A 26,300-nucleotide genomic window follows, 5' to 3' on the forward strand; every position below is an offset into this window, starting at 1 on the left:
ATATCAACCAAGTCATTTGTTTTTAATTATTCTCCACAAAAAAAACCAAAAACATAAGAAATGTATGAAGCTGAAGAGGGGACTGTAGTATTTGAGAAGACAATAAAAACACATTATGCAGTCGTTTACTTTATCAGAAAGACTAAGCATCTGTTTAGCATCTCTTGACCAGATATAAAACTGCTAGAACCAGTTTTCTAAATATAAGCTATGGAGTAAATAAAAAGTAATTGCACTGGAAATGCCAGGAATGCTGAAGTATTTTATATCAGTGGGTAAACTGAAATTACTAATTTATTTTAATACAACCCCAAGAATGCCAAGCACAGAACAGAAAATAACAAACCAGGGTTTCTCAGTTGAAATCTGTAATTCCACCTTGGGACCCAACATCCACTATAAAATGTATTACAGGTATAGGACCGGTTATCCAGAATGCTCGGGACCTGGGGCTTTCTGGATAAGGGATCTATCCGTAATTTGGATCTCCATACCTTATGTCTACTAAAAAAATAATTTAAACATAATTTAAACCCAACAGGATTGTTTTGCAACAAATAAGGATTAATAATATCTTAGTTGATACACATACACACACACACACACACATACATACACACACATGCATGGCTTTGCTGCAAAATTTCTGCCTACCAGACATGTTGTAGACATGTTTTATAGGGAGGGGATAAGGGCAACAAAACAGATATTTGGCTTACAGCTCACAAAGTGGTAATGATTGCCCTGTCTAATTATTGCCCTGAAGTGATCAAAATGCTTGTTCTAGCTGACATCTGCCTGCCCTTCACTTGCATATAAAACAAGCTGCTGTGAGTACCTGGGAAAAATGACCTTTTGTGTTCCTAACCAATAAGCACCTACTGACACAACCAACACAGAGGGGCACATTTACAAAAGCGCGAACGCTCCGATCGTATTTTCGCCGATTTTTTCGGGCGTCTGGACGACTTTTTCGTTTGCCGCACGACTTTTTTGTACGCCTCACGACTTTTTCGACGTTTGCACGAAAAAATCGGAAAGGTTTTACTGCTGTTTACAATTGTTCGGTAGGAAAATTACGTGACTTTCGGATCGCCAATACGATATTATCGTGACTGATACGATTTTTTTGTAAGCATTTCCGTGATATTTGTGATCTTCAGAAATTTTCGTTTCCAATCCGATTTTTTCCCATTCGTGATTCGGATTCGTGGATTAGTAAATGTGCCCCAGAGTGTGTTTAAATGAGCGTCTTTAAATGTATTTTATTTACTATATATAAATAGGCAATGTTCAGTTCAGCCAGCAGGTGGCACCAGCCCTTACAGTTGTCTTTAGGGGAATTCCTTTATAGGAGCCTATATAAAGAACAGGAGTCAGGGACTTCCTCTTTGACTTGACAACATATAAGGCAAGACCAGTTGTTGATTGCCAGGCCATTTAGAGGCCGCACCATGCTTAAAGAGATACTGACACCAGAAATTAAACATTTTTTTACATCTATCATAACATTGTCTTTGCATGACCTTCATTTTTGCCATAAAAGTATTTACCCAACGCTTTTATATTACCTGTCTGGTCCCCAATGTTCTCCTATAAGGGGGCAGCCATATTTGTCCAGCAGGAGGCCGTTAGCATTAGAAGCTATAACTGACAGGCTGAGAAGGGACAGTCAGGTTCGCAAAACAGTCAGGTTTAGGAACTTCAAGTAACAATTATTTATAAAAGCAAATCTCTCAGCGAAAATCAATCAACATGACATCAACTTTTTATGTAGATTCATATTTTGAGGAGTCATTTTTAAGTGTCAGTATCACTTTAAACTAGGCAAGTTAGGAGGTAAGTACAGGTGGACATGACAGAGAATAGGGGAACAGCACTATTAAAAGTAGAGGCCCACTCAATGGACCTCAGGAGAAGATCTCAGGACCTCATGGATCCTCAGGAGATTATGCGATTTGTGTACCTGATGAAATCTATTGACAATGTTGGGCCTCCTGTGCAACAGTCAGTAACCTACCATCCCTTGTGAGAAAAAGCTCACTAAAGTCTGTACTTTGGTTCACAGCCTACCTGGTGATATGTCTACTTCTTACAGTAAAGACCTAATCAGCCCCTTTCCTGTGACATGGGTTTACCAGTCACGGTAGTCCCGTTACACACTTTCTTCACAAAAAGCAAGTTTCATCCAAACGAATGTGAATCCAGGCACAAGAAGCAAGCATTACGCTGCGAGTTGAATTTGTTAGCACGTATTAAGGTGGCAAAAAGTATTTGCAGCATTTTGTACCTGGCTTCATGCTCATTAGTATAAAACAGTGTAACTTATCTCTTCTATTTATTTAGTGAAAGAAATGTGCATGCTGCATGTACAAAAAGAGCTGAATAAATAAACATACAATTTAAAATTGAATGCACTATACCTCTCTTTTATTCCGGCGAGCTACAATGAGAAATTCCATGAGGATCTGTAGCTGAGCAGCATGGGATTCCTATATGAGTAAAAAATATAAATATTATGGCATGGTATATAAATTGCAGTAACTTACAACTTAAAATACTGGTCATGGGGAAACATGTTTTTTTTGTATTTGTTTTCATGTATTGGTTAATAGAGCTTTTCCAGCAGAATCCTGCATTGAAATCGGTTATAATATTATTATATTTTTTTTTATATTTAATTTTGAAATTTCACATGGAGTTTGCCATATTCTTCATTTCCCAAGGTGCTACAGCCATGTGACTTGTGTTCTGATAAACCAGCCGATCAGCAGAACAATGGGAAGGTAGCAAGATAGCAGCTACCAGAAGATATTAGAATAGCACTCAATAGTAAGAAATCCAATTCTGGCTTGAGACGCCTCCAGTTACATGGGAGTAGGAGAAACAATAGGTTGTCTCTTCTAATGTGTGTAGTGCTAGCTCCTTCTGAAAGCTGAGACTCATGCACAATGCACGGAGATGGCTGCCTATACATCAATATTACAACTTAAAAAAAAAAAAACACTTGTGTAGATATTGGTGTTTTAGGTTTATGCTATAAACATGTATATATTAGTTATTATCAAAGGACAAAGATTTAGAACAGGACACAGGCACAGAACAACTGCAATTGTAGGATGATTTTAGACATGAAGACCAGAGGTCATTCTGTTTACTTGGACCCTAGAATGTTTACACAGAACAAGGAATGCATCATCTGTTGTCTCCTGTCACAAGTATCCCTAGTGCAAGGTTAAGAACGTCACAAATAGTCTCAGAAACACCAACTGCACAAATACCACTTAGGACACTGCGCTGATGTAAAAGATTTCTTTTTCCAGAGAGATACCTTTTGGGCTATTGTACTGGGACAGTGAGACACTTAATCCTTTCCTAAAGATGGACAGAGAGACAAAGTTATGCTAAAACAAGGCTAATGATTGGCTGCCATGGGATCAGCCCCATGTAGGAAGAAATGGTTAAATGGCAACATTTTTGTACTTGAATTTGTTACCTCAACACTTAACGAGCTTTCAGGATGTATGAGCTATTATTTAATACTGTATTGTAATACTCTGTATTAATGTATACCTCTAATAAAGCTGTCTGGTTAATATCCTTTGTGAATCTGAATGATTCAGGTCAGGCCCAGGGAGAACTTCGGGGCCAGGCTCGATTTGAGTATTTATTTAAATCCAAGAGTGACTTACTCACTGTGGGCGAGAATCATATATCCCTAGTGAAGGATCATACGAGTATAGATACGAGACATTTATAGAATTGTGACAACTTGTTGGTTCAAGAATAAAATGTTAACTCTTTTCCTGCCAAGTACGTATGACATACGAATGAAGCATCTCTCTCTGCACTGGCTGCTTTCGCCGCCAGTGCTCAGAGTCCAGTGTGCCCCAAACCCCCTAGGCAATGAGCCAAGGGGGCTGGCAAGTCGGCCCTGCGACTCGATTGTTGCAGGACCGACTTTTTACAGATCATATTGTGTCTGCTGTTAAGAGCTTCCTTCCCCAGCCCTCCGGATCCCACCCACACACTTTCTGCTTCAGAGACTCAGCAGAGAGATCATGGGACGCTGTTTGCTGCCAACGACCCTCCAGCTCACAAAAAAAGGTAAGTGGCCTTATCTTTCCTATATACACACACAACTTACCTTTTACTAAATGTAGATTTTGTTCTGCTTTTCTGACTTTTTTTTCTGCTTTTGTACATATTTACACACTTACATACACAAATACACACATTCACACACTGTTTAGAGGTGTACACAAACAGACAAAATTTTATTTTTGTTTTTTCAAGTTCCTTATTTTATCCTTTTGTCTTTTGGTTTTTTTTTCTCCTAAAAACTATTTATTTCACAATGTGACCATTGGATCAGGTATTCTGACCACTAACCACGCTGTAAAGTAATTAATTTTATGTGATTTATTTGCCTAATTGTATTTCATTTTGGTGATTTTATTCCGGTTTTAGACTTGCATTGTTGTTTGTTGCATTTCTTTTAGTATAGCTTTGCTGATTGGTAGTAGAAAGATTCCTTACCCATGTTTGATTTTTCGGAATGTGCACTTTCCAAAAACATATGGTTTTCTGGGGGTCTCTGTGCAGTTAGGGGGTGTTATGGCACATTATGTAGTTAGGGGCTCTGTAGGCAGAATCTGAGTTGGCTGGTGAAAAAATTCATATGCACTACTTTTATTTAGGTTCTGTACATAACCACATACTTTGGTATATCTATGCATATTGGGCAACAAACTTTTCTGTAGACCTCTGGCATTTACAGTGCATATAAAAAGTCTACACACCCCTGGTAAAATGTCAGGTTCCTGTGCTGTACAAAAATGAGACAAAAATAAATCATTTCAGAACTTTTTTTCACCTTTAAAGTGACCTATAAACTGTACCACTCAATTAAAAAACAAATCTTTTAGGTGGAGGGAAGACAATCAAAAAAAACTAAAATAATGTGGTTGCACATTCAAAATCATGTTAAATAGGAGTCAGCATATACCTGCCATCATTTAAAGTGCCTCTGATTAACCCCAAATAAAGTTCAGCTGCTCTTGTTGGTCTTTCGTGACATTTTTTTAGTCGCATCCCACAGCAAAAGCCATGGTCCACAGAGAGCTTCAAAAGCATCAGAGGGATCTCATTGTTAAAAGATATCAGTCAGGAGAAGGGTACAAAAGAATTTCCAAGGCATTAGATATACCATTGAGCACAGTGAAGACAGTCATCATCAAGTGGAGAAAATAGGGCACAACAGTGACATTACCAAGAACTGGATGTCCCTCCAAATTTGATGAAAAGATGGGAAGAAAACTGGTCAGGGAGGCTACCAAGAGGCCTACAGCAACATTAAAGGAGCAGCAGGAATATCTGGCAAGTACTGGCTGTGTGGTACATTTGACAACAATCTCCCGTATTCCTCATATGTCTGGGCCATGGGGTAAAGTGGCAAGACGAAAGCCTTTTCTTAGAAGAAAAACATCCAAGCCAGGGTACATTTTGCAAAAACACATCTGAAGTCTCCCAAAAGCATGAGGGAAAAGGTGTTATGGTCTGATGAAACCAAGGTTGAACTTTTTGGCCATAATTTCAAAAAACATGTTTGGCGCAAAAACAATACTGTACATCACCAAAAGAACACCATACCCACAGTGAAGCATGGTGGTGGCAGCATCATGCTTTGGGGCTGTTTTTCTTCAGCTGGAACTGGGGCCTTAGATAAGTCAATATTGGCACAAAACCTTCAGGCTTCTGCTAGAAAGCTGAACTCAAGGAGTAACTTCATCTTTAAGCATCACAATGACTCAAAGCATACATCCAAATCAACAAAGGAATGGCTTCACCGGAAAGAACATTAAAGTTTTGGAATGGCTCAGCCAGAGCCCAGACCTGAATCCGATTGAACATCTGTGGGGTGATCTGAAGAGGGCTGTGCACACAAGATGCCCTCGCAATCTGACAGATTTGGAGTGTTTCTGCAAAGAAGAGTGGGCAAATCTTGTCAAAATGTGCCATGCTGATAGACTCATACCCCAAAAGACTGAGTGCTGTAATAAAATCAAAAGGTGCTTCAACAAAGTATTGGTTTAAGGGTGTGCACACTTATACAACCACATTATTTTAGGTTTTTTTTTGGTTTTCTTCCCTCCACCTAAAATATTTCAGTTTGTTTTTCAATTGAGTGGTACATTTTATAGGTCACATAAAAGGTGGAAAAAGTTCTGAAATTATTTATCTTTGTCTCATCTTTGTACAGCACAGGAACCTGACATTTTACCAGGGGTGTTTAGACTTTTTATATCCACTGCATATTTGGGGAGATTTGCCATTAAATGTAAAAAAATTGTGGAGATAAAAACGGCAAATTGCAATGTTTTTAGGTGACTTTCAGAAATGACAAATAACTTTTGTGTAGAAAGGCATCCTTACCCATGCTTGATTTGTCCAAATGTGTAGTTTCCAAAAATATATGGTTTTCAGGGGTCACCCTATATTACACAAAACTGCCCATGTGTTTATGAATTACAGTAGGTAAATGTAAGCCACGAAAGTAGTGTGCACAAGGTATATTTTGGCGTCTGTAAGAGCCATGTACTTTGATAAACCTTTGTATATTGGACATGACCTATGTACATTGAATAATGACCTGTGAGAGAAAAGATGGTGCAAAGTGGAAGTTTTGAGGTGATTTTCAAAAGTTGTGTCAAAATCGCAAATTTTAGAAAAGCTTTGCGGCTTGGTACTTTGGAGTAGACATGGGTACCCATTTTAGATTCGGGGAATGTGTACTTTCCAAAAATATATGAGTTTTCTGGGGTGAGCGTACTTTTTTATAGCTTTATCCCACATAAAATGATGTAAATGTGTTGATTTTGCAGGAGCTGAAATGACAGAAATGATAGATTGCATTGGGGCCCCTACATACCACATACTTAGGTAAGCCTATACATATTGTGTATCAAACTGTTCAGTGGACCCCTGGCATTCAAATTTAGGGTGTTTTATCTTGGTACCTAATGCTATGTGGGAGATAAGATGCTGCAAAGTGGAAGCTTTGAGGGGATTTTTGGAAATGTCATCAAAATTGCCAAATTTAGGAAAGTAGAATGACATGGGTACCTATTTTAGATTCAAGGAATGTGTAGTCTCCAAAAATATATGGTTTTCTGAGGTAAACTAAGTTTTTTATAGCTTTACCCCCATAAAATGCAGTAAATGTGCTGATTTTGCAGTAAGTAAAATGACAGAAATGATATACCATATGGGGGTATTTTCATTTTGGGGCCCCTACATGCCAATTCATTCGGGTGCAGGCTAAGGTAGGGGGAGTTTCAAGCGTACGGTGCGTATTCTCGGCAAGCGTGTTTTGGCTTGCCGAAAATATGCACCATATGCTTTGTGTGGCCTAACAAAAAACCCCGTCTTTTTTACTCTACTGCATGGGTCAGCCCCAGGATTATGGAAAAAGGGCCTCCCTGGGCTAATGCAGTTTTCTGCTAAAAGGAGCACTGGCCTTGGGTATCAGGAAAGCACTGGGGTGAAACTGAACCTTTCTTGTCCTTCAAAATCACTGCTTACATTAGAGGTTTACATATAATAGAATATAATCCATTTACTATGCCTTAGCTAAGCATACTTACCCTTTTGGTCCCATCTTCACCAGCAATAAAATTATTATGGACAGTATATCCCCCTTTCCAACATTAGTTTAATGAATAGAATTTTAACTGAACATACTTTTTGACTATTACTTTAAAAAATATCGATTTTTTTTTTTTTGCTATTAATTGCACTAAATTGTTACTTATACAAAGGGGCTTCTCACTGGACAGCTGATCTGTTCTTTTATGACCCAATAGTAGAAAGTGACTAAGAATTTCTTCAAACCCTTCCTGTTCAAATAAAGGAAGAGAGATGCTGTTTTGACATGTGAGATATGGATTCCTCCAAACAAGCATAGTGCCATGAAATTCTTAAGGTAATGTAAGGTAAAATTCGCCACCAGAGAAAATTTGAACTGCCCACAGGCAAAAAACCTCCTGAAAATACTTTAGTACCGGTGTCGGTGTGAATCACCGGTGGTAAATCATATGACTACTGTATCTATTGTAAAATGCAGGAGGCAGCAATTTCCATCAGTTACACAATTCACATTTTACCAAAATAGATGGGTGTAAATGTTTTTTCAGCACAATACTGTGTTACGGTATGGCAGGGCTCCATGATGCTCAGCAGAAGGACTGAGCTCTATCACACATCCAAATCCTTACTCCCTGATGCAAATCACAAGCGTAGGAAAAAGAATGTAATTTTCGCTGTTTAAATTTCTGGTGCACTTTAATGCGGTTAATAAATTGGCTCCAAAAACCTTTAGCTATGTTAGCCACCACAGTATGATCCAGTAACTATTCCATGAGTTCCTATGCAACATACTCGTAAGGCACCATTTGTATAATAAGCACAGTGAAGTTATTGGTAATAGCCAAGTGATTTTGCTTGTGGTACAGAATGCTCTCTTATGGTAGTAAATTAGAAAAAAAACTGAAACACAAGGAGAATACTTAATACACGACTGGTAGGAGGGAAAGCAGCCAAAAGCGCATGCAATAACATGGCTGATAAACCCCTGGACACGAGTTATAACACCACCACTTTCCCTAGCCAAGTAAGAGAAAATAGAAATCTATACTCTTAAGTGTATGTTTATCCCAAATATTTCCCTCCCAATGAGGGCTGAAATCATTTCATGCCAGACTTTAATAGACAAACTGTGTAAAGCTCCTTTCAAACCTATTCTGCCTCTAAATTTAATCCGAAGATTATATTATTTTCTCTTTTTCTGCTGTGATATTTGGCCAAATATTTTTATGACCCTCCTGGCAGCTGAGCTGAACAATATGTACTGTAGAGGCAGGCTCTGTTACTGGCACGGCATGCAGCCGGGACAGAAAGCCTCTATCAATTCCAAGAGACTTTGTCTTCATTAGAGTAAAAGAAATTGCCAAGGGGGAGGAATAGAGTAGGCGCAGGCACCTTGTTTAGTAACCAGTAATAAAGTTGGTGAAAAAGAACCTATCAACAACATTTTTTTTTGCAAACAAGAGATCTAAATGCAAAAACCAGGTCCAGTGTTTAAAGATCGGTATAGTCATTGTCAGTTTTTAATAAAGGGTTTTGGAAGTTACACATGAGTACAAAGGTGAACCAAATGCTGGTTTATAATTTTAATTGGAATGTACCATTAATCCACTAACATTGTATCCAGGTGGCAATAAGCCCATTGCATAATTGTTGATATAACTGTTTTGGTAAATTGTTTGTACAACTGGCCTTGTTACATGCCAACTAAAAACCATTACCAACAATAGAATATACTCTCTTTTTTTTTTTTATAAATATGGTACAGATGGCTCAGATAAGCCATATGGTAAATCAAAATATTTCTAGCATTTCCTGTGTATATTTGAGGGTAAATTAAAAGATAAAAACTCAATAAGCTTTCCTGCAGGGATTCATTTAGATAAATTATAGGTCTGCACACTCTCTTGAGAAAGAACTCTCCTAGCAGGATACAATTAAAGTCATTCTTTAGCAACACAAAAGGAAGGGGGGCACAGCGCAACAAACTGCATTGTGTATATTGTGTGGGTAAAATGACAACAATATTGTTTTACAACAAAGTTAATCATTATTAATCATTATACTAGAAGTGCCACCCTAATGCTGCTTATTATTGCATTGCTAATTGCTTTTGCTTTTAAAAATGCTCCATTTTGAGCAAACTGCAGTCAAGGCCATAAACCTGAAGGCAGAAAGACCAAGGGGACTCAATGCCAAATTCACATTTTACCTTATTAAAAGGGTGTTACACTTCCATAGAACATTATTTTTATACAACGCATGTTTTAACCCTTTAAGTGCCACAGGACGTAAGATCTACATCCTGTGGATAAAAGTACCCAAGTGCCACAGAACGTAAATTCTACGTCCTGCAGCACTTCCGGATTTGTGCCACACATTCACAGCACTTACAGCATTCAAACTTACTTGCACACACACACACACACCACGCATTTTGCCAACTGTACATGCAATTTTGCGGATTTTTTTTTTATCGCATCGGTTTTTTTCTTGCCATTGTGGATAGTGTATTCGCTAACTGCACTGCGCAATATATTTTGTGTATATTTTGGTGTATTTATTACATTTTCTGTGATTTTGGTGCATTTTTAATCATTTTATTGCATTTTTGCCATTTTATTGCATTTTTAGTTATGCATAGTTGTTGTTCCCTTGACTTTGTCTGTAAAACTAATTTGCCCAAGCCAAAATACTCGAACTGTGATTCTGACTGCAGATATTACTAGGAAAAAAAAAATTGATTGTAGTGATTTTTTTTTGTTTTCTTTGTTACTTGTCTTTGCACATGGACATTTTGTCTGCTGTATTTCAATTTGGCTTCCTCTGTACATCAAATAGTTTGGTAAATCAATGCATATTGGGCATTAAACCGTTCAGTAGACTCCTTGCATTCATATTTAGTTTTTTATGTTGGTACGTTACGAAATGTGGGATACATAATGGAGAAAAATGCAAGCTTTATAAAGATTTTTAGAAATGTTATAAAAAAAAAAAAAAAACCCACTATGTTTAGCCTAGCTTTGTAGTTTGGTAGTTTGTAGTAGAAAGATGTATTACCCATTTAGGCAAGCCCTTTATAAATAGTGTTTAGACAAACACACCCCAGCTAATCCAGGTAAAGATGTAGGATATGCAGCAAAGAAAACTATAGAGAGAAGTGGGTTTGATTGTTCAATTGTTATGATGGAATTGGTCTTAATAATTTGGCTATTCGACTGATGCTACTACACAGCACCTGTACAGTAGCTATAGTTCAGCAATAGCTTGTAACTAATGTTGCAGACCCATGCTTTGGAAAATCAGATGGTTAGTTATTTTAGGAATGCTATTTGTGGTGAAAGACAACAATTGAATGTGTATGAACCTTACTAAAGCATGCAGATAATCCCACAATTATAATGTAATTTTCAAATATGATGTATTTTCCAATAGTGGTGTGTGGGCTGCTATCTCGGCACATTATGCATTATAGCTTTGAGATACAGACAGCAAAGTGCAAGTCCTTTCAGAAACTGTTGCTTCAACCAACTTATTTCAGATAGTGCCCTGGCTGGAATAGTACATAGCACCCCAGTGCTGCAAAACAGCAATATCAACTATGAAGTTGTCCGTGTGTTGTTTAAACAATAAAAAATCTGGAAATTTACCATTTAAAATAAGTTGTACATCACTATCCCTTCACTATGCTAGTAAACAGCATTTCTTCCTTTCAATTTACTTACAGCCTCCAGCTGCCTTTTTTTCTGGACCAGCAGCTGCAGCATTAGATTCACATTGGCCAAATCTAGATTATCTTGGTCTGTCCCTAGTAAATCCTGGAATATCTGCCACCTGTGCCCATTCTGAGAAGAGAAAAAACAAAACAAGAAAATTAAACCAATATACTGCTACAAAAGCCTTCTATATAGAGACAAGATGTACAAACAAGATGTCTATAGGACATATATTGTGTCTGACTAGCAGTTTGCATACAGTTTACATTTTAAGTAAAGGCTTTCTCCTAAAGCATTACTTATTTTAGTTAGCATTTTCCTTTAGGGCTCTGGCACAAGGGGAGATTAATCGCCCACAACAAATCTCCCTTGTCGCGGGCAAATAATCTCCCCGAAATGTCATCCCACCGGCGAGAATGTAAATCGCCGGTGGGATGGCATGCGTTGCGCCTCTCAAGGCAACTTCAAGGCGCCACATATGCCATCGCACCCGCGATTTACATTCTCGCCAGTGGGATGGCATTTCGGGGAGATTATTTGCCCATGACAAGGGAGATTTGTCGCGGGTGACTAATCTCCCCATGTGCCAGACCCCTTAAATGGGATGTAAAACCTGCAAAACAAGTGAAACTGTTTTGATTACAAACAAAACACAATATACACATACACAAAGTATCCATGTGTGAATATACTCATGGTTATCTGGACACTAGTTTAATAAATACCACTTAGTTTTCATCATCTGAACAGACTGCCTTATACAACTGGGTAAATGCCTATTTACTTATATTATTATCAACACAATTTAATAACAAATAAAGGTTTGATTTATTCATCAAGAAAATTACTGGAAATTACTTGTTGGCATTCTGGATGGTGAGCGAGGGAGGCCTACATGTAGTGTTGTTTCTTCGATTCTCTGGACAAGGTCACTTAATCTCTCTGTGGCACAGGCAACAGGCATCAGGCATCAAACGCCATATCAGTTAGCTTTAGTTCTATTCATGGCTGACATGCCCATTTTCAAACAGTGCTTAATTGCACCAGTGTAACTGCTAACATCAATCAAGTTCTTTCCTTTAATTTTCCAATTTACATTAGACTGCCAAAACTAATTGCTCAGAGGCTGCTATTGGTAAATGCACTTGGGACCACATTGCACTGGACCACAATATTTAATATTTATTGTGCATTTAGTGACTTTTAATGAACCAGTTTGAAGCTTTGAAGCTAGGACCTTTAGTTTATGACCCTCATTTTTCACATTATACTTTTCCTAAACATACACCACTTTTAAAACTGTAAAAAAAAAAAAAATGAATAAAAAAACATGGCCTAAAGGAAATAAAACACATAACCCACCACAATTAAGAAACTAAAAGGTATAAGTAGGTTAAAAAAAAAAAAACAACAACAACAAGCCCTATTAATGTCTACAAAATAAGCAACTGTAAAACCAGAATTATAACAGAAAGGAATGCACTGCATTGTTTTATAATTTATTTAGAGACATACTCTGGATGTATTCGGACACTGCTGAGTGGCCAATGTTGAGTGGCTGCTTGGCTCATGCTTCTTTTTAACTTTCTGGCAAGATTTAAAGCATTCCATTATGGTTCTCCACTCTGTTTTTTATATACGTGAGGAATTTGGCTACTCTCTATTTTACTGGCATTAGAAATGAAAAGAAAAAAGGGCTTGTGTGTGTTTTCTTGGCTTGTGATTTCTGGTTAAAGTCCAGTACTTACTGCTGCATTTCCTAGATTATAGTTTTAAAGAAGCAGTCATGTTTTACATTTACTTTCCTTTGTAAAAAAAAAAATTTAAAGAAATTCTACCCAAACTTATAAAAGTTTTAATTTTGCATTATAAAAGAAAATGTAATTCTAATTCAAATTTCTAATATACATTAAATATTTTCAGTAGTTTTTAAGTTATTTGTACTTGTAACTGGAATTGGCAGCAGGATCTGTCTGTCCTTTTCTATACTCTGCACTCCTGACTCTTAAATCAGGGGTCTTTTATGATCCTCTACACTGCAGCCTATACGGATTAAACATATAGCACTCAGTGAAGAGGGCAGTGTCAGAATCCATTGGGACCCTGTCCTTAAGGAAGGCAGTAAGGACAGGGCCCTAATGTGGGCTGTGCATCCCCCTGCTCATACTTTGCACCTGTGCTTCCCACTTTAAAATCGAGGGTACCCTAAAGCAGACCACATTCAATTCTAAGTCTGAATGTCTCTGCTCTCCAAAATGGTGCACAGAGGCCTGTGGCTATTTGTACAATGCCTCACCCAGTGGGCAATGTGCAAAATATGGCGGTCTTTTCTTGCACATTACACACTTGCTTGGAGCATTGTGAATGAATCCTAATGTAGCAGAAACCAGCTGTCTTCCAGCCAGTTATTTAAAAGGGATGGTCACCTATCAAACTGGTAGGACTTTGCAAAATGAGCACTTTTCCTAAATACCATAGTTTACCTGAAATTGACTAAATAAAATAGCCCCTTATCCTTAGATCTACTTTCTTCGTTCACCTCCTTCACGGTGCAAATGCAGAGATTGGCAGCAGGTACAAATTCTCATATTGGACAAAAACAGCCTTTGCCAAGACTTGATTGTCGCTCATACTTAAATGTAAAAAGTGTGCTTACCCAATGTAAGGGTTAATTGCAATTCAAATAAGTGGGTATGAAATTTCACGGAGGACAGTTGCCGCTTAAAGTGCTGGACAGCGAAGCAGAATACAAATTGCACAAACTCTTCAGTGAAAATATTTACCTGTTGCTGATCTCTGAATGTGCATGGTGGAGGAGAGGAACAGTGACCTATTTATCCAGAGAACGATATATGTATAAAGGGCAATTTTTAAAAAATAACAAAACTGCAACAAGTCATTTTAAGTAAACTATTTTATTTGTAAACATGCTTCTTTTGCATAATCCTACCTGCTAGGTAAAATGAAAAAAAAAATGATTTGTTAAATAACAGAAAAATTATGCAAGACACCAATGCTTTAAAAGCCAGAACAAGCCATGCACAGAATAGAAATGGCCAGAGAGATACTAGTTTAACATTTATAAGTAACTTAATGAAAGCAGAAATATTCTTAGAATTACATTTTCTCATTATTCAAAAGTTTATATTTTCAATTATTCATGCAGAGGTCCCCTTTAAACACTTTGTGAAGTAATACTTGTGATTATCAAGCACAAATGTCAAATGTTCCTGAAGAAAAAAAAGAAATCAAAGTTTTTACTGGCCGAAAAACATTCCATTTAACCATGCCTGTGATTTTTGTATACATTTCTCACCGATGGGTCCAGCTTCAGCCGCTTATCATCAAATCTTTGCTTCTGTTTGAGGATTAACTCATTTACTGAAAGGAGAAATAAAATCACAAAGCAGTTTAATTACAAGAACATACAGCAACGCTGTACACAATACAGATTGTACACAAAGAGAGAAGTTTTAAAGAAGAACTTAAGAATAACTAAAGAAGTTGGGCAGAAAGGCTCAAGCAGTCATAAATCTGCCCCTTAGTCTCTGCAAAGTGTTTATGTGAACATGACCTACACCAACCATTTGGATTTGTAAGTGTCTGTGTAATGCACCCTTTCAGGGCCTCATAATTCATTTGAGGGGTTTCCTTGTTAAACTAAAGCTTAAAGGAACAGTAACACCAAAAAAATTATGTGTTTTAAAGTAATTAAACTATAATGTACTGTTGCCCTGCACTGGTACAGCTGGTGTGTTTGCTTCAGAAACCCTATTATAGTTTATATAAACTGCCACGGGGCAGCCATTCAAGCTGAAAAAAAGGAGAAAAGGCACAGGTTACATAGCAGATAACAGATAAAACACCATTGCATTCAACAGAGTTTATCTGTTATCTGCTATGTAACCTGTGCCACTTCTCCATTTGAAGGGCTGCAGCCATGTCTACACAGCAGCTTTATTTACATTGACTATAGTAGGTTAGCAGTACATTGCAGTTGCAATTACATTTTCATTTTTTGGCCTTACTGTTCCTTAAACAAAAAAAGTAGGCTAAAAATACTACACATTATGTTTCACCCTTCTGTACCATGCCAAGACAACCACAACCCTTTAGGCTAGTGCCCCATTGTTCATAAGTGTTGACAGAGAAACAGCGCATCCACTCGTGCATATCCCTACAGCAGATTTTGGTGGGTAAACTATTAAGTATGCATTTTTAAATCTGCTCTGTGTGTCTCAATCCAGGCCGATGCAGTGCCTGTCAATACAGAGACATGAACAAACAGATGCAAACAGAGAGGCCCCATTAGCTGCCCATCAACTTTTTTGCTGCTTCCCTGCACATGCTCTAAACTTAGGGACCGACGCACAATATACTGTGTTACATGGCAGCTCAGAAACCAGTGCAATTTGCATTAGAATTGACGTAACAGTCCTGCAGCATCAGCTTCTTTGACAAACAAAATAATTTTCTGTTTACTTGCAGTGACCCCTAAACTTAGCTATGCATGTGAGTGGCACTGTTAATCCTCACAAATCCAAGATGGGAAAGCTCCTGTGTATCATTAATGTTGTAGGGATGTGGAACCTCTTAACTGGTACAGTAAGTCTAGTATATAAAATACGGCATTTGCAGCCATATTCCTTTTTAGGGTTTAGTTCTCATTACTCAGCTGCAGAGGTAGATATCTGAAAAAGTTAACTTTTTACAACTAAGATCAAATTGAAAATATTTTTGTAATATATGACTGAAGAGCACATACCCTACTTACCTAAAAAGTTTGGATAGAGATGATCAATATTGTCTACCACATAATTACACTTTGGACAGCGGTTATTGTCCTCCAGACTTTGATGGATACATTTATAGCTGTGTGAAAAAAAAAACACATTTGCTTTAAAAACATTAAGGCTATATTATGAATTTCAAATTGTGTGGTACTCTTGACACTGCAAAGCATCCGCAACATTAAATGTTGTTTAAATTGGTTCGCTAAGTGCTTAAATTACCAAATTCACTCCTTGCCATACTGAGCAGCCTTCAGCACTTAAAGCTAATCACAAGTTATTGGTTCTACAGTGACACATCCATTCACCGTGTAGCATCTACTTACACATATGTCTAAAGTGCCCTAGTACGATCTGAAATAAAAGGATATCAAAACATTCTGCTTCTCATGCTAATATGGTAGTGTGCACAGATTATAAAATCTGCGTTGAGTGGACAGAGTTTGCATTACCTCCCTATTCAACTCAACAATGATAGTTGTTTGGAAGGGTAGAGAAGAATAAGCAGAAACAAATTAGAGGACTTTAGAGCATATTGGCAGAGTAACTTACTGGCAGAAAGGTTAAAACTGCATTGCTCCACAACACAAGGAGGCCCCTTTAGCAACAAAGGGCTTAAGATGAGCCTCAGAAAAACAAAAACATGTTTCCCCTCTGTATTTTCATAGACATGGATTTATTCCAGAGACTGAAGTTATTCAATGTCAGGGAGGCAGCTGCGATTAGTTTTAAAAGGGTTTTAAGAAAAAAAATAAGAAAGATATGTATCCAGTCTGACACCTGGATGTGATTTGAGAACTTTTGCCATACTTTTTTTTTTCTAAACAGAAACAGGCTTGAAGTGTCATGGTTAGCACAGAAGCCTTACTTTTACTAGGGTATGTCAAGCTAAGCCTGCAAAAACAGTGACAGCACACATGCAGCAGATGAAATATATATAAAAAAAAAAAAAAGTATTGCTTTAAAATAGTGATTTGGGATGAACTGCATACATTACGTGCATACATATATATTGTTTGAGACATGATTCTTAAGACAGCCTTTTAAGGTAATGTCAGCCTTTTAAGGTAATGTCAGAATGTCAAGTATTTCTAAGCAATCACACGTTGGGTGCCATGAGAAATGGAGTGGAATTGGCATCCCCTAGCTGTCAAGATTGAGCTAGATTAGATCAATTACAATTTTGTGAATAACTTGTGTTTTTTTATACTTGCAGCAGTAAATAAAAGCTATTAACAGAAGAAAACGCTGGCTTAAATGTACACAAGAAAAGATCCTGATTTGGATCACTACAAAGTTTTTATCTCCTTCGCAGTTCCTCCAGCTGATTAAAATGAAGTTTGCCATTCTTAGGAGATGCTGGGCAATAGTAATTTCAGAAATGTTTGTTGAAAACATTGTGTTTTGCTCAACATTTAGGAAGACATATTCCACTTATAAAAAGAGTGTAAATGATAAATCAGGATCAGCCCTGGCTGCATTTTTAATTTCAGCAATTGCCGTTTTATATTTAAAAAAAAAAAAAAATGGTTCCAATGTTAACATCAGGGTAATGGCACACAAGACATTTTGTCACCTGCACTAAATTTCCTCCAGTGCGGGAGACAAAACACCTGAAGATGCCTTTTAATCCGTGAATTTCCAGAGGTAAAACATTTGTATCGTGTAAGCACCAGAAAATGCAGGACAAGGCAGCTTCTAGCACTTACACAATACAAATGCTTTGCCACAACCAATTCAAAATGATGTCAACGAACAGTAATTTTTAGATGTTTTGTTGCCCACACTAGAGATTTAGTGAGGGCAACAAAAAGTCCAATGTGCCATCACTCTTAAAGGGCATCTATGAGAGTAAAATTGTTTCCCATACCAGAGATTACGGCTAATAGAGCCCATACTCAATAATGTGGCTAATCTATTGCCAGTAAAATGCCCTTTTCTTCCCCTTTAAGTGAAACAATGCTATTTTGGCAGTAACTTTTTTTTTTTTTTAATTTGCTGTTGAAATGGCACGCCCCATGGTAGCCTGATATGACTTCTGAAACACCTACCTAGAACCACAACCTGCTTTTTTGCCCGCTTGGACCCGCTACCCTAACCAACCTTCAACTACCTTATTCTTAGCATCAAATGGAATTAAAGCTTATGCTGAGCCCCGGTGCACAATACCACACCCTCCAAAATACCTGCAGGTACCCACTCCAATGCAGGACTCAATGGCTTTAATCAGACAGTATACATGCAAACAGACTGGCTCTTTCAAGACTGGACATCTCCAGTGATCCATGAATTAATGAAGCGTGATGTGGGGATACCTAGACCATATTTGGTTTGGCTTGCAAGCACTCAATGTACAACTGTAAAGTTCCTATAATTTTCATATCCGCTAAGTTCACTTAAGGACAGAGAACATTTATATGAAAGGCAGGGAAGTATCCATGAGAAAATATGAAATTCAGTATTTTTCAGTTTAACATAACCAAGGGGGCAAGCAGTCAACTTAGGGTATTAAAACATAAAGAAGAAAAAAAATGCATTGTCCAAACAAAATGTAATTATTTTTTGGCTCTAACTTGGCCAAATAGTTTGTAATGACATCAGTTATTGACTTATGCATATTACTCTAGAAATAAAGCCAAAAGAAACAGAAAAGAAAAATAATGGTTAAAATTGGAAAACATACATTTTAAAGCAGCTGCAAAATATAAAGAATCAACAGTCTCTGGTGCACTATAACTCTCATGGATTTCAAAATTCATAATAACCAACAACCAGCACAGTCAAGAAACTGTTTAGATAATGTATTTGACAGGATGGTATTCCAAACAAATTGTTCATAATGCAAAGGGTAAATAAATACTAGACATTTATTTAGAATTAGTTGAATTTCTTGTCAATAAAGTATTCTATCTACAAAAACAGAAGAAACAAGGGAGCCAATCGACTTGCACCTAGTAAATAGCACATTAAAGCTAGCCACACACGGACAGATTTTGTTGCCACCCTACGATCAATTTTGCTAATCAGCGAACCAATCATTTTAATGAACAATTCATCTATTTATAGGTAACTATACTGGAAGAGACTTTTGTTGTGTTGGCTGCAAGATCATACATATAAAAAAAGCGATAGCTATCTGTTCCTTTCTTTACTTTTACGTTTACGTTTAACCAAACACTTTATGTAATGTAACAGTAAGTAGACAATTTTATTCAATAGTTTTGGTCATTTCACATTACAAAATCTTCCCATGTATGGCCACCTTAACACTGCAAGGCCGAAGCACCCTAGTTTCGTATGTAATGCAATTAATAAATGCGGACACCAGAAAAATGCATTTTGCATGTGATTTACAAGCACAGTTTGGCTGCAAAAGAGTAAGGATCTCTGTTCAGCTCACATTTTAACACACTTAATGCAGGTGACACCAAGAATCCTAAATTTCAGCCTTTTCCCTCCCATGCTTGCCCTTTAATTTAATTTGGTAACTAGTTTGATTTTATCCTACCATTTAAACACAGACAGGGTATACCTTTAGAGGTTGTTTGCCAAATACCAGCCTTACAGATTTCAAGTGAGGCTTTTTAGATATTGTAGACAGCATATCTAAATAATTACTTAGCTTGAGCTCTGTGGTAGGCTCTTCACAGTCTAGTTCTGAAACAATTTTTGCAATTAGTCTCCAATGACCAACTAACTGAACATAATTTAGGACATCTTTGCAGGGCCGCAGAGTTGCAGTTGAGAACAATGTATTTTAAATGTAGAGTCTGTCTGTAGAGTCTGGTAGTTCCTGTTTTACCAAAGGTGAATGCAAAAAGTAACTTACCAGAAACTGTGTCCACATTTAGTCATGTATGCTTCCTCAATCATTTCAAAGCATATTGGGCTGAAATGCACAGAAAATGAAAAGATCATCACAAAGATTAAAACATAAAAAGCCTTATAACCATAATGTTACTAATCATTATAGTGTTACTTTATATGTCCTCATGAACTGGACTGTCCAGTTCATACGCATAGGATATATAATATGGATGATTCACTAGAATGATGAAAAAACCTTTAGTATTCCGTTATAAAGAGCTTTAATATCACGTGACATTAGATACAGATTAGCCAAACATTTCAGCCTGCAAAAAGTTATATGATTTGGCCAAATACCATAACAAAATCTTACATTTCCATTATGAACTGGAAGACATAAAAGGGAATTTTTAAGTAGGGTTTAATACGCATTTATTTTCCTTACAGTGACAATATCCGCTCCCCCAGATGTTACAGAGAAATAACTACTCCACCAATTCTTAAATTTAGAAGTACAAGTACAAACAAATTTAGAAATACAAGTACAAACTTGAGGCAAAACTTTGTTTAAAGATGTCACCTTTAATAGTGCTACTGTAAGCAGAGGAAATTGTAAGCAAATACATTTCCAAAAGGAAGCCCAGGAACGCCATGGATGTGATGACTCTTGTGGTAGGCAGTTGAACTAAGAGGTGCTAATAAGTAATCGTGAAACATTAAAGTCAAGCCCTCCCTGATAGCAACTACCATACAAAAGTCTAAGACTAGCAAAAACTGTAGGTGAATCTAGGGAGCCAGCCTTAAATACAATTATAGGAGGCTGTGGGTCTGAAGCTCCAGTGTCATAGGTACCCCTTAAAGGAGACATATCCTATAAAAAATAAGAATGTACCAGTGAATTATACCCCTCTAGATATAGAAGGAATGTGCTTAAAAAGTTGTATTTCAGACTGATTTATTGAGAAATTTCCCCAAAACCCCACTAGCCCCGTCCACCTGTTCTATTTCCTGCTGGCTGAATTCTCTGGATGTGCAGGGGAGCCAGCGGCTCTCAGTACACTGCACTGTAAGATAGGAACCAATCAGCAGCTAGGTTGACCTGATAGGGAACTGAAGCCTGTCTTTGCTTGTGTGAGTGCAGGGCTGCGATTGGCTCTCCCCCTCCTACTGTGCTTCTGGCAGGGACCATTAGGACACGCCCACTCTCCATTTCAAACTTGGACAGAGAGCTGATATGATCTATAGGGAGCTCCAACAAAGGAGACATTTTTACAGATTGTGCTAAAAATTAATCCTAAGTGAAACCAGCACCGTATATTATTCATAATTGCCTACAAAATTAGGGTTTTTCCCATTTATCCTATATGTCCCCTTTAACAGAAAAATGAAAGGTTTTACAGTATTCTTATGAATTGTGTCACATACTGAGGATCCCTAAGCAGCTTAAGGTACCTAAAGTGTATTTGTATGGATATGTATTAGAGCAAGGGACCACACTGTTCCATTTTAACAGGACTTTTGGGTTTTATTGGGGGTACCTTTAATGGATCTGTGGAAAACACTGGAGAAATTGATTTGATTTCTTTCGAATAAGATTAAGCACTTACATTTAAACATTAAATCAATTCAATAGGACAGTTTTCTGGATAATGGGTTTCCGGATAAGTGATCCCACACCACTACTGGAAATGCATCTGATAATTTATATCCAAAAAAGATTACAACAAGGAAGACTGAAAAACATGGGTAGCAACACAGAAACCCAAAACATTGAGTCACACACTTTTTCCAGGGATTTAATTCCACAAGGCATTTCAACACTAATAATATAAAGGCACCTTTTAAATACAGACTTGTATAAATTGGCATGACTGACATTCATTGTTTCTGGTGATTCTTTCTTCTAAGGATGATCTAACTGCAAAGTTTAACACCAATGAATGTGATTAATAAGAATTGTATGTTATAATGTGATGTGAGAAAAACTAGAGACGGAAACAAAATAATAGGACAAGTATCAGTGTATGAAATGAGCCAAGGCAAGAGTATGATGAGACCTAAGTTGAAACAGAACTCACATTATATATTGGCTTAAGAGATATGATATTTTACAAAAGAAAACACATATGGCTAGTGGTTAGAGCAGATTGCACAACTGAATTCAGTGTTTTAAACATCAGTTCCCAAAAGGAAACTTTTACAACAGTAATAATTACATGAATACTGGAGCTATAACAAAAACCCCAAGACCTGAATACTTTGGAGTAAGTCAACTGCATCAAAATAGATAACTATTTAACCCTTCTTTTAACAAGTCTGGGTAACATTCTAATATAGTTTACAGGGCTACCAAACACGCTGCCCCACGTGCTGAATGCAGCCCTCTAAATGATATTTTGGTTCCATTGTCTACTCATTGCTTCCACAGATCCATTTGCAAGACAGCATTTTTATTTAACCTGGCTCAAGCTGTTCGACTCCAACCAGGGGAAAGTTTGACCTTCTTTTAAAGAGATTTTTACACTGCAGGGTACAGGACTAGTAATGGAGAATGCAAAGGTAGGGACCCATAGGGTTAACATGTCCCTATGGCTTTAAACCCTACAACTTCCAAGTATATGCTGTTACAAGGCAAAGACCCATGTATCCAGTTTATAGTTTAGCATATGTACCTTATTGGTTTACAGGTTGACTCCACCCTTTGCACTGGTGGGGTGGGTCTTCCTCTTTGGCTGCCTCTGAAATCTCAGGTGGAAGGTCCACTGAGCCTGGGACCAGAATAGGCCCCAGTAAAGCCAAATCCTACCCTAGACTTACCATCCACTCTAGAGAAGTCGGGGACAGGGAACCTGTTAATGAGGACCAGTTATATAGTTATACTCCATTGAGCACTTTCTAGGAAAGTGAGGTAGTGAGGGAAGGAAGCCAGCAAGAGCAGTTTTTGGCTCCATCCAGGTGGTTAGCTGGAAGTACCCTTCCATATAGGCCACATACTTAGCATGGCCACAGTTAAGACACAGGATACAGTCTAGTACCGTAACCCTGATCCACAGTCGGCTGTAGGGCTCTTTTAGCTAAAGGTATTCAACCTGAGGACTGAGGTATTTATCCAGACTGCCCTTTATAGTGGTGCCGAGCTGACCAGGTGCTTTACCCTGCCCAGTCTCCCAAAAGAGGTGGGATAAGCCAGTGGCATCCTCTCTTGTTGTCCTTAGAGTGTACTACTGCTATAATATCTGCATTTGTGAGCATATGAGCTAACCCTGTGCATTAATTGTCTTTGACAATAAAGCAAGATATTTGTTCATCAGCAAAGAACCTTCTGGCATTCATTATTTGCTATTTTACTCTACACACAGTACAGTGAGTTGTAGTTGCTCTACACCCCAGGATATTTCCACTTTGCGAAAGCCCATCTGAAGGATTGAGTCCTATGTACACCGTGCTCTAAACCTATTCTAGCTGGCGCTTGTCTGTTTTACAGCCAAATAGGGGTTACACATATCTCCTAAAACAAACAAATAAGGAAGGTCATCACTTATTACCTTCACCACACCCCCATTTTTTTTTTACACCATTATCTATAGCAGGGGTGGGCAAACTATGGCCCGCGGGCCACATCCGGGCCGTTTACCTTTTTAATCCGGCCCGCCGACTCCTGATTGGTTGCGCCCCGTGCGTGCGCGTGATGTCAGAACGCACGGGGCTCAACCGTATAAAACTTCAGATGCAGCGGGAGCCGGGGGACTGACACAGCCGGAGGAGGCAGGAGGTCGCTGGAGCATGGAGCCAAAGGAAGCTGTAGGTCGCTGGGGGGGGGGGGGGGGGGGAGAGCTGGTGGGAGGATGTTGAGGAGGATGATGGGAAGAATGCTGGGGGGAGCTGCAGGATGCTGAGGGGGGAGCTGCAGGATGCTGGGGAGTGGAGCTGGAGGATGCTGGGTGGGATGCTGAGGGAGGAGCTGGAGGTGAGCTGAAGAAAGCTGGGGTGGGGAGCTGCAGGATGCTGGGTGGGAGCTGAGAGGCCCCGTGATTTCTAAAGGCGGCCCTGGGCATAACGCTGGTCCAGCCTGGGCCGTCTGTAAGTCAATGTGGCCCCTGAGCCAAAAAGTTTGCCGACCCCTGATCTATAGAGTCGTGTTAAAATGTATACCCAGGGCAATGTATTGTCTTTATCAACATACAGAAGTTTGATTTTTATTATAACAATATCATTAAAGGTGACATCAAACATCATGCACTATTTATATTGTGAAGTCTACTGTGTAACTTGACATGAATGCAAACTTTGCTGACAAACAGGTCAAGATCTGGCCCTACACTCCAAAAAGCTTATCGTTGTGCCTGCACCCTGGCGCTACATTGTGAGCACGGGGCAGAAGTCCAAATGTATCAAAAGCTCGAATACCCAAAATAAGAATCAGGTACAAAATGATTGGACATTGTTAGCGAGGATCTCTGAGGAATCTGATTTAAACCACAGACATTCAGTTATGTTGGGTTGAAAAACCCAACATAATTTTCTTCCACCTCAGCTCATTCTTCTTTTTCTTATTCTTAGCGCCCCCCCTTTTCTAAACGCTACTCCTCCTACAGTTTTAGAGGTACAATGCCCAAACTCTCCACACTTCTTCGCCCTATAGTGGAGCTTGTTGCTTGTGCTTTTGCAAGCGATTCTGTCCCCAGTCTTTTTGTGGCGCCGCTTCGAACACCCTAATTTTCCCATTGACTTTGACAAGGAAGATTTTCAAACTGCTGCCACTCTTACAGCTTTGAAGCTACACTCCACATACTTCAATAACATAATCATGAGGTCACGCTGAATGAAACCGCAACATTTCTTAAATGACCCAAAGTGGGAGGGGCCAACAACAGTCTATCAAATTTCACTAATTGACTTTAATTGGGAAATTGAAACTGCTGCCAATCTTACAGCTTTGAGGCTGCACTCCCCAAACTTGTATCACTTACTCATGGGGTAAGCCTGAACGAAAATTTTTATCTTTCAACCTGCTGCCATTCTCACAGTAATAACGCCTGGGTCCCCAAACTTTGCAGAATTAGGTACGAGGTGACTGTGGTTCAAGGTTGGGAAAAGTGGGCGGAGCAACAATCAGCCAATCAGATTTCACCTACTGAATTTTATTGGTTTAAATTTAAAATGCTGCCTCTCACACTATTTATGTCAGGGTTCCCAAACTTTGAACAGTAGTTTTTACTATATAAAATTGTGATCCAAGGTTAGAAAAACTGGGTGGAGCCAACAATAGCCAGATTTCATTCAGTGACTTCACGATTTTCAAACCAACATGAAGTTTGTTCCCAAACTTCCCTTTCTAGTTTGGTTTGCTCTTTGGTGTTAAAGTGTCTGGAGTCAACATCCCTAGAATGAAGAGAGTTTTCAGAGGCCTTTTATTAAAAAAAAAAAAAGATTATAGATGGCGATGAGTTTGGAAAGGGATTTAAAAAGATTGCCATACAACTGGACAACAATCACATCCACAAGTGGCAATAATTCACAACTGCCAACTTGCCAAGCAAGGCAGCACCACAAGCAGAATGTAAGGTGTATGAGACTATTACTAGAAAGAGGCTGCACAAATTATGTCTACATGGGAGTTTTGCCAGGGTCAAAAATACATTTTTCCCAGTAAATCACAATGCCATACAGGAACACGGTTTTCTGACCAGACAAGGAAATCAAGTTATTTTGCTGTGGTACCATAAGATTTGGTTGGTGAAAGACAAGACAGCAGTAATCAGAAGAACCTGATAACTGCAAAGAATGGTGGTGGTGGAAATGCTATGGTTTGGGGCTGCTTTACTGCATCAGGGAACAGGAAGCTCACCATCATAGAATCAACTGAATTCTTCATTGTTCATTTTCTATCAAATACCATAACCCACCATCCCAATGCAGCTTTATCCAAAGTTAACTCACTTTACCACCCTCTCCCCAAAAGTGTGGGATTTTATTGTATCGTACTTTTACAGCAATTAAACACAAAAATGCATCCAAATCTTTGTATAAGAAACACAATTTTACAAAAATATATCCATGACATTCAATCTTTCACTTACTTCCACAGCATATTATAAAGAGAAGTCTTCTTTTATTTTTTTGCCATAGGACTAAGAGCAGAGAGCTAGCAATGCTAATCACTGTGCCACAAAACCTTCCGTAAATGTAAGTTAATATAAAAAACACTGAAATGAAATATACTTTAGGTTCTTCATCAGAGTTGATAAGGAACTGTCTAAAGTAATGTAACATTTTAAAACTTAATCTGAAAACTACAAGAGAGATTTGCCATCTGACACTATAAAAATGTCAGAAGGGAAAG

At 38.2% G+C, this 26,300-nt stretch overlaps 1 protein-coding gene across 2 annotated transcripts in view; it reads right to left on the reverse strand.

The window, feature by feature from the left end:
• Positions 1-26,300, reverse strand: part of cop1 (COP1, E3 ubiquitin ligase) — a 91,303-nt gene that overhangs the window by 60,464 nt on the left and 4,539 nt on the right. For both annotated transcript variants that reach the window (XM_012961071.3, NM_001016199.2), the window contains 5 exon segments: positions 19,980-20,039; positions 16,135-16,232; positions 14,677-14,741; positions 11,370-11,489; positions 2,424-2,492 (listed from right to left, as the gene is read on the reverse strand). In XM_012961071.3, the coding sequence (XP_012816525.1) occupies positions 2,424-2,492; positions 11,370-11,489; positions 14,677-14,741; positions 16,135-16,232; positions 19,980-20,039 (412 nt within the window).

The sequence above is a fragment of the Xenopus tropicalis genome, chromosome 4 (genome assembly GCF_000004195.4).
Source record: "Xenopus tropicalis strain Nigerian chromosome 4, UCB_Xtro_10.0, whole genome shotgun sequence".
Lineage (NCBI taxonomy): Eukaryota > Metazoa > Chordata > Amphibia > Anura > Pipidae > Xenopus > Xenopus tropicalis.